This window comes from Phyllostomus hastatus, unplaced genomic scaffold (genome assembly GCF_019186645.2).
Source record: "Phyllostomus hastatus isolate PE091 unplaced genomic scaffold, TTU_PhHast_1.1 phas_contig_113, whole genome shotgun sequence".
Classification (NCBI taxonomy): Eukaryota; Metazoa; Chordata; class Mammalia; order Chiroptera; family Phyllostomidae; genus Phyllostomus; species Phyllostomus hastatus.
Genome location: NW_025333530.1, coordinates 17361042 through 17376555, shown reverse-complemented (window position 1 = coordinate 17376555; position 15514 = coordinate 17361042). Strand labels below are relative to the sequence as shown.

General features: G+C 37.0%; 1 protein-coding gene across 6 annotated transcripts in view; it reads right to left on the bottom strand.

Annotated features, from left to right (window-relative positions):
* ARHGEF12 (Rho guanine nucleotide exchange factor 12) overlaps nt 1-15514 on the bottom strand; it is a 217435-nt gene that overhangs the window by 23992 nt on the left and 177929 nt on the right. For all 6 annotated transcript variants that reach the window (XM_045838908.1, XM_045838881.1, XM_045838897.1 and 3 more), the window contains 4 exons: nt 15199-15345; nt 13523-13608; nt 4119-4244; nt 2456-2570 (listed from right to left, as the gene is read on the bottom strand). In XM_045838908.1, the coding sequence (XP_045694864.1) occupies nt 2456-2570; nt 4119-4244; nt 13523-13608; nt 15199-15345 (474 nt within the window). The remainder of the gene's footprint in view (nt 1-2455; nt 2571-4118; nt 4245-13522; nt 13609-15198; nt 15346-15514) is intronic.

Here is a 15514-nt window from a genome sequence, read left to right as displayed (position 1 = left end):
GGACCCCCCTACCCTCCTGCATTTCACCCCACCCCTTAGTTTGTGTCCGTGAGTCATATATAAAAAAATTATTTGGCTTCTCCATTTCCTATACTATTCTTAACTACACCCCGTCTATTTTGTACCCATGAATTATGTTTATTTCCTATACCCTTTTCCCCATTCTTCCCCTCCCCCTCCCTGCTGATAACCCTCCATATTATCTCCATTTCTGTGACTTTGTTCCTGTTCTAGTTGTTTACTTAGTTTTTGATTTTATTTTGTAGGTTTAGTTGTTGATAGTTGTGTGTTTGTTGTCTGTCATCTTACTGTTCATATTTTTGATCTTTTTAAGTAAGTAAGTCTGTTTAACATTTCATACAATGATGGCTTGGTGATGATGAACTCATTTAACTTGACCTTATCTGGGAAACACTTTATCTGCACGTCCATTCTAAATGATAGCTTTGCTGGATAGAGTCATCTTGGATGCAGGTTCTTGCTTTTCATGACTTTGAATACTTCTTTCCAGCTCCTTCTTGGCTGTAAGATTTCTCTTGAGAAATCAGCTGATAATCTTCTGGGAACTCCTTTGTAGGTAACTGTTTCCTTTCCTCTTGCGCTTTTAAGATTGTCTACTCATCTTTAAACTTAGGTAACTTAATTATGATGTGTCTTGTGTTCCTCCTTGGGTCCAACTTCTTTGGGACTCTCTGAGCTTCCTGGACTTCTGAAAGTCTATTTCCTTCACCAGACTGGGGAAGTATTCCTTCATTATTTTTTCATTAAGTTCCCCATTTTTTGCTCTTCCTCTTCTCCTTGTGGCACTCCTATGATTTGGATGTTGGAATGTTTAAAGTTGTCCCAGAGGTTCCTAAGCCTCTCATTTTTTTGAATTCTTGTTTCTTCATTCTGTTATGGTGGAATGTTTATTTCTTCTTTTTGTTCCAGATTGTTGATTTGAGTCCTGGTTTCCTTCCCTTCACTGTTGGTTCCCTGTATATTTTGTTGTATTTCACTTTGCATAGCCTTTAGTCCCTCCTCTATTTTGTGTCCATACTCAAATCAATTCTGTGAACATTTTGATTACCAGTGTTTTGAACTCTGCATCTGATAGGTTGGCCATCTCCTCTTTTTCTGGAGTTTTGATTTGTTCTTTCATTTGGGCCCTACTTCTTTGTCTCCGCACACCTGTTCTGTAGTAAGGGGCAGAGACAACCCATCACAGTGCATTGTGGTGCTGAGTGCGGGAGAGATGAGAGAGGAAACAATGTCATTTGTTCTGCTCTCGCCCTACTTTCAAACACTTTCCCCACTACCCACAAGCAAACTGGCCCCTCTGTTCATTTCCAGGTTGGTGAGCTTGTGTACATTCTAGGACTGGATCTCTCCAATGAACTGTTCTGTGAGGATGGCAGTTTCTGCTACCGCCACAACGCCCACAGGTTTTTACAGGCAGTGGATTTGAAGCTTTATTTTCCCACACTGGAACCCCAGGTTGCACGGTCTGTCTTGCTCACCAGTTGTTTCTCCCAGCTTATAGGCTCATGAATGTGGGACCACTCTGTCCACCAGCCACCACCTCGCTGGCCTGGTCTGTTGCCTTGCCGCGCACCTTCACGCCAGCTGCCTGCCTCTGCCCCGCTTACCAGTCTGAATGAGTATTTCTTCTTTAACTCCTTGGTTGTCAGACTTCCATATAGTTCGATTTTCTGGCAGTTACGGTTGTTTTTGGTTTTTAAATTGGTGGTTGTCTTTCTGTTGGTTGTGCGAGAAAGCAAAACATATCCACCTATACTTCTATCTTGGCCAGAAGTTCAACATATAGATTTTCTGGAGGTGGGCAGCAGTGTCACTGATTCTGCAGCAGCGGCAATGGAAGACAGCCTGGTGGGAAGACTGATGTGCTGGCTGGCTGTAGAGCAGAGTTGTGGTCCCTGCACCAACAGAGGTAGTGCTGCACCTCCACTATTTATGTTAAAACAGAAGAGTTGAAATTATAATGCATTGATCAACTGGGCTAATGAAAGTTCATATACAGATAAAAAACATCTCTTCAACCCAATATTAGCCTTCTTCAAAGGAAATATGACATATGCTAGAGGAAGAATTGGTGAACTTCTATAAAGAGCCAGTAAAAAGCATTTTATACTTTGCAGGCCAAATGGTCTTTGTCCCAACTACTCAACTCTGCTTTTGTAGTGCAAAAGCACAGTGTGTCAACAAACGAGCATGACTATGTTCTAAAGAACTACAAAAACAGGTGATTAGTTATATTTAGCCCATAATCCAGATTGACAAACCCTGTGCTATACTCAACAGTGGAGTCCATTATAGCAAATATCCTGAACATTGGACTAAATCTTACTAGAAAATTTTGCTCTACTATTTGGAAACCTCTAGGCACCAGAATGCTGTGACAGAATTTTGTTTTATTTTTCCCCTAAGCTCTTTTATTTCAGTGAATATGTTGTACCTGTGTATTTGGCAATATTATCCAATAGAAGAGGGTACTTAGTAAGCCTCTGCATTTGGGTAGGAATAATATCCTTCAGCTGCAGACGACGACAGAGTGGATTACTCTCAGCATCCTAAAATTAAAGTGAAATTAGTGAATTTTAAGTTCTACCATATACTCGTCATGTAAGTATCTACAGCATCACAATTCTGGTAATCAAATCAAGACTTAAAATATGCCAAAATATACCACTGCCACAATATACTTCTGCTTTCTCTTTTTATTCCTAAACCAATGGCTTCTTTGTTATCTGTTTAAGCAAGGACTGAACACATTCATAATCAACTCTTAGAATCACTTTCTTGGGATAAAAGTTTTATCTTAACATATTCAAAAAATCTAGTTACAGTTTCTTATAATTGGCATTCCTACCCAAAACAAGTCAGCTAATTTGCTGGCTGCCATCCCAAGTAGGCACAATGGGTCACCAGTCTGAATGTAGCAGCTCATCTACAGCAAGGATCTGCAAACTTCTCAGTAAAGTGCCAAATAGTAAATACTTTGGGCTTTGCATACCGTAGTCTCTATCACAACTTTCAACTTTGCTGTTTTAGAACCAAAGCACCAGGGATAACATGTAAATCAAAGAATATGACTATGTGTATTAAAAGTTTCTAAGATGGCTCCCAAAATTCCCCCTGTGGTGTATACACCCTATATAATCCCCTTCCCTTGTGTGTGGATAGAACCTGGAATATGATGGCATACTGTTCCTTTGCTTAGGTTACTATTAGCTGACTTTTAAGCATTCTCCTAGGTGAGTCTGACTTATTTAGAGGAGTATTTAAAGGAAAGCTCTACCAGGGAGATGCTTTCCTACTAGCTTGGAAGAAAGCAAACATCCATCTTGTAAAATGCCTACAGGGGTCATATGGCAAACAAATATGGGCATTCTATAGGAACCAGGGACAGTCTGTAGCCAACAATAGTAAGAAGACAAAGATCTCAGTTATACATTTACAATGACATGAATTCTGCTAACAAGTGAGCTTAAAAGAGGACCCTAAGTCTCAGATGAGAACTACAACTCCAGCTGGCACCTTGATTTCAGCCTGGTGAAAGCATGAAAGGAGAACCTAGGTAAACTATACACCTGTACTCTTGAACCACAAAAACACTGATATAATAACTTTGCATTGTTTTAAGTTATGCTTGTGGTAAGTTATGCTATGCTTATGGTAATTTACTATACAACGATAAAAAACTACTATACGGTTTTCTAATATAACTTTCTTTACAAAAACAGGCAAGAGGATGGATATGACCAGCAGGTTGTAGCTTACTGACCCTTCCTCTATACCAATATATACCTCAGTAAGTATGATTGTTGTTATGTTGCTCCCTGGACTGGATATAAACCCATTCTTTATGTTTTGATATTATTTTAATAGTGTACATGGGCCACTCCTGGACATTTCTATGGTAATGTGAACGTCTATGTTAAGTATTTTAATCATGATATGCATTCTTTATTTGTCATTATTCAGTAATTTAAGAGAGCATAGATTTAAGAAACATTAACATAGATATAATGCTTGTAAAAGACTTAGAATTCACCAGTTTATTTCATAATTAATTTAATTGCATCATTTTTACCCCCTACAGGACACAGTCAACTCACTTGCACAAAAGTATGAAATCGAGAATCCTTTTTCTGACGAGATTTGATCATTTCCAGGGCAAAAGGTTGGTTACTGCAAAAGGTAGCGGCAGCGTGTTTCAACTTCTCCTCCCCTGGTCCACTGAACTGTGCCAAGAAAGCAAAGAATACAATAGACAATGGAATACTTAGCTGATAAAAGGCCAGACAAAATGAAAGACATGCACAATCTTTTTGATATTTCAGTAAAAATTCTCAAAAAACAAGAAACAAAGAACTACTTATATATATGGAATATCAATGTTTCTCTATTAAAAACATCTGACTCTGACACATTCAAACCTTTTCTAATTATACTCTAATGTTTTCTTCCTTGTAGCCTCCCATGCTTATTAACTTTTCAGTGTATACCACTTCTATATTAGAACAATTGACACCTTGGAAATTATGAGACATACATAAAAAAACACTGAGACATACATAAAAATTATGAGACATACATAAAAAATACATTAAAAGAGACTTTGGGTAGTGGACAAAGAAATATACAGATGATGTATCATGGAACTGTACTCCTGAAACCTATGTAATTTTATTAACCAATATCACCCCAATAAATTTAATTAAAACAAATAAAATTTAAAAATATAGTATAAAAGAAAAAAAATACTGAGATTAAAATTTCATGTTCTTAGAATCTGGTACCTTCACAAAAATGACTCTTTTTATTATTGCTTAGTATAAAACCCAAGTCAGGTTAAAACTTTTCTGGATTGCAATAAAATTAAATTATCCCTGCTCCACCTGTGCTGATGAGGCTAGCTATCCATGCCATCAATCTCTCTCTTGTGGAAGATCCATGAACCTATGAATCTCTTTGCTAAAAAATAGTACTTTTTACTGATAATTTTAATGTTTCCAACAAAACACCTAACAGGTGCTTCACTTCCAATAGGTGCTTTTATAAGTATAGGTTGAATAAATTATTTTTAACCAGCTTTATATTTCTAATAATTGCTTTTATGATTCATAAATAAATTTTTGATATAATCTTCCCTTTAAAACCATAATTGTAAAAGTTTGTACATGAAAATATTTTGTTAAAAACTGTTTTATAGTGTATTTGTAGGTAAAGTCAGAGTGTTTTTTCAACTAGGACACATATTAAGTGACATTTCAATAGGTTGTTCCAATGCTGTATTCTTATTCTATTACAAATGACAGTCAACATTTTAAAAAATAAGACTGACAGTAGTTTGGAACATTAATTCTGCCACACAAATACTACCATAGTAACTGGGTTTACAAAAGAAAATAAATGTCATCAACCTCAAGCAGTTGTTAAGTAGTTTTACAAGTAGCTTGAGTATCCGAAAAGTGATCTTAATGGACAAACACAAAAAAATAAATTATCCAAAACTATTTGAAATAATAATTTTAAAGGCATATTTATGATTTTTGCTTTTACTATTTCTGCATTGCCCTAAATTAACCATCTATAACTTATGGTTACTAATGTAATTGGTTAGTCCATTCCAATTTTTTTACAGGTCCATCACATTGGTCAAGAATATACTTCTTTTATCAGTTCTAGTAGTTTTTTTGGTGGAATCTTTAGGGTCCTCTATAACAGAATGCAAAATAAATATCCAGAATTATGTTTCACTTTTATACACCAATAATGAGCTATCAGAAAGGGAAAATAAGAAAACAGTTTCACTTACAATTGCTTAAAAAATACCTAGAAAAAAATTTAACCAAGGATGTAAAAGACCTATACTCAAAAAATTATAAGGCAATGAATAAAGAAAGAAGTATACAGGTAAGTGGAAGCATATACGGTGTTCACAGATAGGAAGAATTAACTACCCAAAGCAATTTACAAATTCAATGCAATATTTACTAAGATACCAATGGCATATTTCATAGAACTGGAACAAATATTCCAGAAATTTATATGGAACCACACAAGACCCAGAATAGCCACAGCAATCAAGAAAAAGAACAAAGTTGAAGGAATCACCCTACCTGATATCAAACTATACTACCAGGCCATAGTAATCAGCCCTGGCTGCTGTGGCTCAGTGGATTGAGTGCTGGCCTAAGAACCAAAGGGTCACCAGTTCAATTCTAGTCACAGCACATGTCTGGGTTGCAGGCCAAGTCCCCAGTAGGGGGCATACAAGAGGGAACCCTACATTGATGTTTCTCTCCCTCTCTCCCTCCCTCCCTTACCCTCTCTCTAAAAATAAATACATAAAAATCTTAAAAATAAAAGGGCTATAGTAATCAAAACAGTATGGTACTGGCATAGATAAACAGAACATAATAGAAAGCCCAGAAATAAACCTGTGACTTTATAGGCAACTAATATCCTCCAAAGAAGGCAAAATATACAATGAGGTAAAAATAGTCTATTCAAAAAATGGTGTGGGGAAAATGAGATAGATATATGCAAATGAACAAAAAAAGAAGAAACTTGACCAACTTCTTATACTATACACAAAGAATAAATCCAAAATGAATTAAAGAATTAAATGTTAGAATCTTAACCATAAAAATCGTAGAGGAAAACACAGGCAGTAAAATCTCAGACATTTCTTGTAGCAATATTCTGATATTATTGCTTTGGGCAAGGGAAACAAAAGAAAAAATAAACAAATGGTACTATATCCAACTAAAAAGTTTTTGCAGAGCAAAGGAAACCATCAACAACATAAAAGGACAATCCACTGAATAGAACATATTCACCAGTACAACTGATAAGGGGTTAATATCCAAAATTTATAAAGAGCTTATAAAACTCAACATCAGGAAAACAATCCAATTAAAAAATAGACGAAGTACCTGAATAGACACTTCTTCAAAGAGGACATACAGATAGCCAATAGACAGACAGGGTGTTCAATGTTATTAATTATAAGAGAAATGCAAATTAAAACCACAACAAGATATCACCTCATACATGTTAAAATGGCTATCATCAATAAAACAAACAAGTGCTAGAGAGGATGTGGAGAAAGGGTAACCTTCATGTACTGTCGGTGGAAGTATAGATTGGTACAGCCACTGTGAAAAGCAGTATGGAGTTACTTTTAAATTAAAAATGGAACTATCTTATGATCTAGCAGTTCTACTTCTGAAAATATATACAAAGAAACCCAAAACACTAATTTGAAAGAATATATGCACCCCCTATTTTCACTGAAGCATGATTTACAACAGCCAAGATTTAGAAACAGCCCAAACGTCCATCAGTAGGTGAGTGGATAAAAAAAGCTATGGTACATTTGCACAGTGGAATACTACTCAGCTATAAAAAAAGAAGGAAATCTTATCTTTTGCAACACCATGGATGAGCCTGGAGAACATGAGGGGGGATGCCCCCAAAATGGAACTATCTTCTGGAGGGTGGGCCCCTTGTAATACAGGCTTCCTATGCTAGGTGAATGTCCTAGGAACTCATCTGTATCAGTGTACCAGCTGGCATTGTTGTGAGAGGCTGTGTTCAGCTTCCGTGAATTTAAGACTCATTCAATGCACTTACCCATTTCATGATGGGTGTGATTTATGAGCACACCTGCCCACACTGTGCTGAGTGTTCAGCAATTTTGACCAAAAATGGCATGACCCCCATGCCCCACCCTCCCTATTCACCCAATCTCACAGAGTGACTTTGTCTTTCAGGTGACAAAATTCCTTAAAGGGAAATGTTTTGCTGATGTGGAAGAGGTGAAACGAAAAACAGCAGAAGCACTGAAAGGCATCAAAATTATTGAGTTCAAAAACTGTTTTGAGCAAAGGAAAAAGTCTCAATGTATACTGCATCAAGTGGAGAGTACTTTGAAGGTGACTAAAGTTTAAACATGTAAAAATACATAATTTTTCATAAATAAATGCTCAGTTTTTGGGGGTCCACACTCGTATTATGCTAAAAGAAGTCAAGTCAGTCAGAGAAAGACAAGTACCATATGATTTCACTCATATGTGGAAACTAATGAACAAAATAAACTAACACATAGAAACTGACTCATACATAGAGAACAGAGACTGACAACTACCAGCTGGTGAGGGTTTGAGGGGCTGGATGAAAAAGGTAAAGGGATTAAGCAATAAAAAGTCATATACAGAGAAACCAGTATGATGATTACTAGAGGAAAAAGGGTGTGGGAATGGGGGAGGTATCAGTAGGTAAAACAGGGATTAATGGTGATGGAATGAGATTTGACTTGGGGTAGTAAATACAGAATAAAATATACAGACGATGTATTCTTTAATTGTATACCTGAAACCAATATAATTTTATTAACTAGTATCACCCCTATAAATTCATTTAAAAAATCAATGGAACCCTAGCCAAACAACTGTGGCTCAGTTGACTGGGCATCACTCACAAAGCAACAGGTCACCAGTTCAATTCCCAGTCAGTGCACATGCCCAGGTTGTGGGTTTGGTCCCCAGCTGGTGTATGTACAAGGGGCAACCAGTCAATGTTTCTTTCTCATAGCAGTCTCTCTCCCCCGTCTTTCTCCTTCCCTTCCCATCTCTTTAAAAAATAAATTAAGTTAAAAATAAATTAATTAACTTAATTTATTTTTAAATTAATTTATTTTTAAATTAATTTAAAAATAAATTAATTAATGGAGAAAAAAAGAATACACTTCTTTTGGAAGGTCCAAGATTGTGGCAGAGTAGATAAAAATAACACTTCCCTCCTCCCAGGAACAAACCATAATTACAACTAAATTAAAGAATAATGGCCCTGGCTGGCGTAGCTCAGTGGATTGAGCGTCGGCTGCGAACCAAAGTATCACAGGTTCAACTCCCAGTCAGGGCACATACATGGGTTGCAGGCCATGGCTCCCAGCAACTGCACATTGGTGTTTCTCTCTCTCTCTCTCTCCCTCCCTTCCTTCCCTCTCTAAAAATAAATAAATAAAGTCTTAAAAAAAAGAATAATGAACCAGAATAACCCACTGAAGATTAGCTGAATAGAAGACCCATACCCAACGATTTACACAAGAAGCTGTGTCGAGACTGGTAGGAAGGGTGGAAATGTGAAAAGGGCCAGCTCTGCACTCATGTGCAGTGGTTGAAAATTCAGAAGGACATCTCAGGTGCAAAGAATACCCCTAAGGAGTGAGGGATCTCAAGACCAGAGCACCAGAGCCAGAACTGGAGCCCACATAATGTCTGGTTGTGTAAATCAGCAGAGATTCTGTCCACTAGGAAGAGATCAGAGTATGCTAGAAATCCATGTGTCCTCTGAAAGGGACAATGCACAAAATCTTGTTGATGGCCACTCACTCTGGGCTCTTGCAGAGGGAAGGTGGCTCAGAACAAACTGGAGTACTATGGGGAGATATTGGGTTGCATGGATTCAGGGAGAGGGCTGAAGGGACAGCTGCCAAGATCCCTGTGTTGAGTTGTGCTCCCACACAACCCAGAGATGTCACGTATCCTGTGTTGAACACTCTCCTCTATAAAGCATCAACCTAGAAAAATTATGTATTAACCAGTAGCTCCTCCTCCTAACTCCCAGTGGCCCAGCCTTGTCAAGCTCATATCCAACAGAGAAGTATGCTGGATGGGTCCAGCCTGGATCCACAGTGCAGTCTTTCTTGGAGGGCTCCTGAGGAGATCTAGGTAGACTCAGGTTGTGTCAGAGATGTACAAGGTGAGGCTGAGTTATGTGGCAATAGGGAAAGGGCCATTTTTCCCCCGCTCACACCAACTAGCATCACCATTCTGATGCAGAGTCCTCCTTTCACATGGCCAAACAATGATCTCTTTTAGCATGATTGACTCTGTTGGCCTCTCCCTGATAACTCCCTTAGATTGCACCCTACCACAGTGGTCCATGAGTAGCAGCTGGCCTTGGTATACACAGACTTTTGCTGAGTGGTCTCAGACCCAGCACCGGTGGCAAGTTTCAATTTGTATCAACCCGATGAACAGCACTCACCCTACCTGATACTCAATGAGAACTCATGCAAATCATGTGCTGCCAGAGGCTCTTTCAGTGACTGGGCCTAACAAGCAGCCAGCAGTTGCAGGCATATCTCAGATTGCCCTGGCCATTTGCTGACATGCTCGTGTGCTAGGAGCTGGAGGAAGTTGACCTTGTTATGCAATTTGGTCCCTTCCACATGTGCGCAAGCCCAGCAGCCTCAGATATAAACTAAGATCTCTTTGTAGCTCAAAAGAGGTAACCAGAGACAGAGTCAGAGACAGAATATGACATTGACCTGCACTGATTTCCCTCTCAACGCCCCCCAGAAGCAACGCATATGGTGGCAAGCTTCAGACCAAATCAGAGCATACATAGTCCGATTAGCTCCATAAGAGGCACACCCAAAGGGAGATCTCCTCAAGCACCAGACCCTGCTGGGGGAAATTCTGCTTCATTGAGTCTGCCCACACATAGCAGACTGAACACTGTGGTTGGGGTCAATCCACATAGTCAGCCAGTATGAGGCTCAATCCCACTCATGATCAACCAGAGCAATCAACACCCAACTATAGAAGGAAGTGATTGTGCCACTGAAACCTGTAAGACACCTACTACATAAGGATCCCTAGGAGAAAATGGATCCCTACTGCACTGTTGGTGGGAATGCAGATTGGTGCAGTCACTATAAAAAGTGGTATGGAAATAACTAAAAAAAAAATAAAAATGGATCTGTCTTTTGACCTAGCCATCCCACTTCTGGGAATATATCTGTCGGAACCCAAAACACTAATTCGAAAGAACATAAGCACCCCAATGTTCATTGCAGCGTTATTTACAATCACCAAGATATGGAAACAGCCCAAGTGTCCACACACAGATGTGTGGCTAGAACAACTATGAGACATTTATACAATGGAATACCACTCGGCCATAAAAAAGAAGAAAATTTTACCCTTTGTAACAGCATGGATGGACTTGGAGAAGATTATGCTAAGTGAAATAAACCAATCAGGTAAAGGCAAATACCGTATGATTTTACTATATGTGGAATCTAATGAACAAATTTTACTAACAAGAAAAACAGAGACAAACTCATAGAGAGCAGAATGACAGCAAAGGTGGGGAGGGGAGGTTTGGGGGTGGAGAGATTGAGCAGAAAGGAGAATGGATTCATGGGCATGGACAACAGTGTGGTGATTGCTGGGGGAGGGTGGGTACAAGGGGACTAAATGGCAATGGAAAAAATACAATTAAATACAATTAAATACAATTAAAAAATAGTTAAATGGAAAAATATATTTTAAAATAAATACATAAATAAAAAGAAAAAAATGGAACTGCCTTATGACCTAGCAATGCCATTCCTGGGTATATATCTGAAGAAATTCAAAACACTAATTCAAAACAATATATGCATCTCTATGTTCACTGTGGCATTACTCATAATATAATAGCCACAATATGGAAGCAATCCAAGTGCCCATCAACAGACAAGTGGATAAAAAAATGTGGTACACATACACAATGGAGTATTACTCGCCCATAAGGATGAATCTAGAAGGTATTATACTAAGTGAAACAGTCACTATATAATTTCACTTATATGTGGAATCTAAAGCACATAATAAACACACACAAAAAAACAAACATATTCATAGATACAGAGAACAGAATGACAGCTGCCAGTTGAGAGGGGGCTTAAGGTACTGGGTGAAAAAGGTGAAGGGATTAAGAAGTACACATTGTTGGCAATAAAATCATAAGGATGTAAAGTACATCACAGGGAATATATTGTCAAAAGTATTGTAATAACTATTTGTGGTACCAAAAGGGTACTGGAAATATCAGGGCAACACTTTGTGAAGTCTAAGTTTGTCTAACCACTCTGCTGTATACCTGAAACTAATACAAAATAATACTGAAATTATAATGAAAAAATAATATTAAAAAAGAATACATTTCATTTTACATGTACTAAAATAAATTTTGTCCCACTGCATTAATAGGTTTCTCTACTTTGTTTTAACATGCAGATGCATATATGGCGTCCAATGGACTGATAAGAGGACCAGCTGCACTTCTGTTCCACATTAATGATGAATCTCACTGGAGACTTGGTTTAAACACTATTTTATATGAGGTGCAAATTAAACTCCTTAGAATCAATTGATATCTTATATCCATATGACTTACAACTTTTTAACCCACACTTCACATGAACTGATGTTATACTATGTCATCCTACAAATTTTTTGTTTCAAGTTAAGCAGTCTGCCACCAAGCCAACAGAACTCAGTCATAACTTTCACTGCTACAACAACATCAAGAAACAAAATGAATCGACTATTAGAGAGTAGCCAAAGAATAAATGGAACTTTTCAAGGAAGTAAATTCTCCTTAAAAACAATGATCCTAGAGTGGGCCAAGGGAGAAATTGCTTTGGAAAGCAGTAAATGCAAAATAGGACTGGATTATGATTCCCTAATCCTGTTCTATGAATCAAGTAGCTAAGAAGAGACCAACTATTGGATTAGTCGATTCTAAGCCATGATCTCACCATCCATAAAAGTAGTAAGATAAAGATTTTAGTGAACTGGTAGTATTTAATCTTTTAAAAATTTATCATTGTAAAATTCCCATAATCTCACAGCAGGCTACATATTAAAGTAAATTTCTGTGGACATATCTAAACAGTGCCTTTTCAACCTGTGTTAAATTTTTGCAGACTACATGATATACTTTACTATTATCTATAGCCTTAAGTATAGTAATTTCTTTAAATGTTGGAATCTAACTCCTTTTCCCATAGGAAGATTTTCTATATGTTCAACTTTAGGTATTACTTCCATATATTCCTATAACAACCTGTATTCTTCCCCTTCTTGTAACACTCATCAAACTTGAAATAACTAACAGTTGCCCTATTAATTGTGCGCTCCACTAGGGCAGGAGCCATGTCTGTTTTGATCACCTCTGTATTCTCGGCACAGTGTATGGCACATACTGGTAAATATATATTGCAGGATACATACCGACTAAGAGTCAGAAAAATAACCACAACTTGATATAGTCTCTGAACTCTTTTAAGATTAAGTAATTTTCACTTTTCTACTTTTGTGATGGTAAATTCTGGATCTACAATTTTTAATGTGCAGTATAATTCTGAGATTTGGACAGCAGAAGATAGCTAAAATTCTATACAGTTAAATTATTTTTATGAAAATTCAACTTATATTCTTTAAAACACAAAGAACTAGTATCCTTATTTGATTAAAAATAAAAGGAGCACTTAGTTTGATTGAGCACCTAATAGAAGACATTAACCAAAAAACATATACTCTGGAGTCTTCATCTTTACAGTAGCTTTGAAAAATGGATGAGTTTGCATATTTGGAAAGGCTAATTACTTAAACTTGAATCTGATCCTCAAATAGCTACAAAAATATTAAAATAAAATAGCTAATTTCCTTACCCATGCCAGCAAATCTTCCCCAATTTGGTCAATGACAGAGGACTCATTCCTCTTTCGAACAGCTTTCATTTGCTCATTCAACCCAACTACAGGGGAAAAATAAAATGGAAAAAGATTAAGCATATACTCATTTCAGGCTGAGTTACTGGTAGTACCAAGAATTTAAATCTTCTCCTTAAAATAAGTTTGGACACAATTCTTATAAATCCACAAGGGGGGATCCACCCCAAAACCAGAATTATCTTCTGGAGGGTGGGCCCCTTATAAGTACAGGCTTCTCCCTCTAGGTGAGTGTTCTAGGAACTCATCTGTATCAGTGTACTAGCTGGCGTTGTGAGAGGCCGTTTGGCTCCAGTAAATTTTTTTTGAAGACTCTTTTAATGCACTTGCTTATTTCATGATGGGTGATTTAGGAGCACATCTGCCCACACTGTGCTGAGTGTTCAGCAGTTTTTGGCCAAAAACAGCAAGACCCTATGCCCCATCCTCCGTGTTCATCCGATCAAACCCTGAGCAACATTTTGTTTCCCCAGATGAAGAAAGTCCTCAAAGGGGAATGTTTTGCTGATGTGGAAAAGGTTAAACAAAAAATGGTAGAAGCAGTAAAAGGCATCAACATCAACGAGTTCAAAAACTGTTCTGAGCAGTGGAAAAAATGTCTCAATAGTTGTACTGTATCAAATGACGAGTAATCTGAAGGTGATTGAAGTTTAAGTATATAAAACTAAATGCACATTTTTTTAATAAATAAATTCCAGGATTTTAGGGGTCCCTACTCATAGATATTTATGAGCTCCATCTGCAAATTAGGTGGCAAAGCATAAAACAATGTGAAACTAGCAAATTACATACAGGATAGGCAAATCAAATATTCATTTAACTTCATGACTCCATCTATACCTGTGCTTATAAAGAACTTAAGTTTAAATAGTGCATGTGATTCTGCCTACTATTTCTTTCAAAATGTGTATGTTTACAGACAATGAATATAATCAAGCCTGAACTTGTCAATGCATGCCAGTGAAACCTAAAATCACCCCCAAAGAAGTAAAAGGCTTCAACCTGGTGGGCAGGTATTGAAAGGTGATAAGGGCATCCCTGAAAAAAGAAAAATGAAAAATTAAGGGTCACAGAGAAATAGTGACTTATAAAGAGAGGAACTGACAGTACTGACTAGAAAGTCTGAGATGAGTTCAACCAAGGGAAGCCAGCAAGAAAGAAATTTTTCGATATTTACTCAAGAGCATAAATAAATAAATAAATAAATAAATAAATAAATAAATAAATAAATAAAATTACTGAAAATGATACCATCATGGGGTTACATACTATATTTACTATTTTCAAAATTCATTTATACATATATTATATGGGATATTTCTTTTTAAAAACATATACACTGTAATCGATAGGACATTTTAAGGGTAATTTTGACTACTTATGTTTTTCATCTTAAACGCTGACTTAGCTACTAAGTCCTCTGTTAACCCTTTGTAGAGAAAAGGCTGGTATGTGGTGGGGGGGTATATTCAAAGATGTTGTATTCACATATACAATTTTAGAAAAACTAACATGGATACACTCATGAGATTTTACCGTTATGGTATCTTTATATACTCACAATCTCTTATCTATTGGAAATGTCAGGGACAAAGACCAGGGTCAATTTCTCTTACTGTGAAGTTGAAGAATATCTTCTAAGTTTGAAAAAATTTTCCGTAGCTCTGAAGGTGACAGAATTCCTTCTCTGGACACTCGCTGATAGAACAACTGATCAAGAACCTTTAGAGTTCGAACATGAGCTCTTTCAGTATAAAACAATTCTAAAGAGGAAAAAAGGTAAACATAAATATTGTCTTACTTAGTACAATTCCATGAAAAGTCTAGCACTTAACTTATACCATTCATAGTTATTACAACATTATTGACTATATTCCTATAGGCTTTAGCTGAAATTAACTAGCAAATAAGTTACATAATATTTATAGTTTA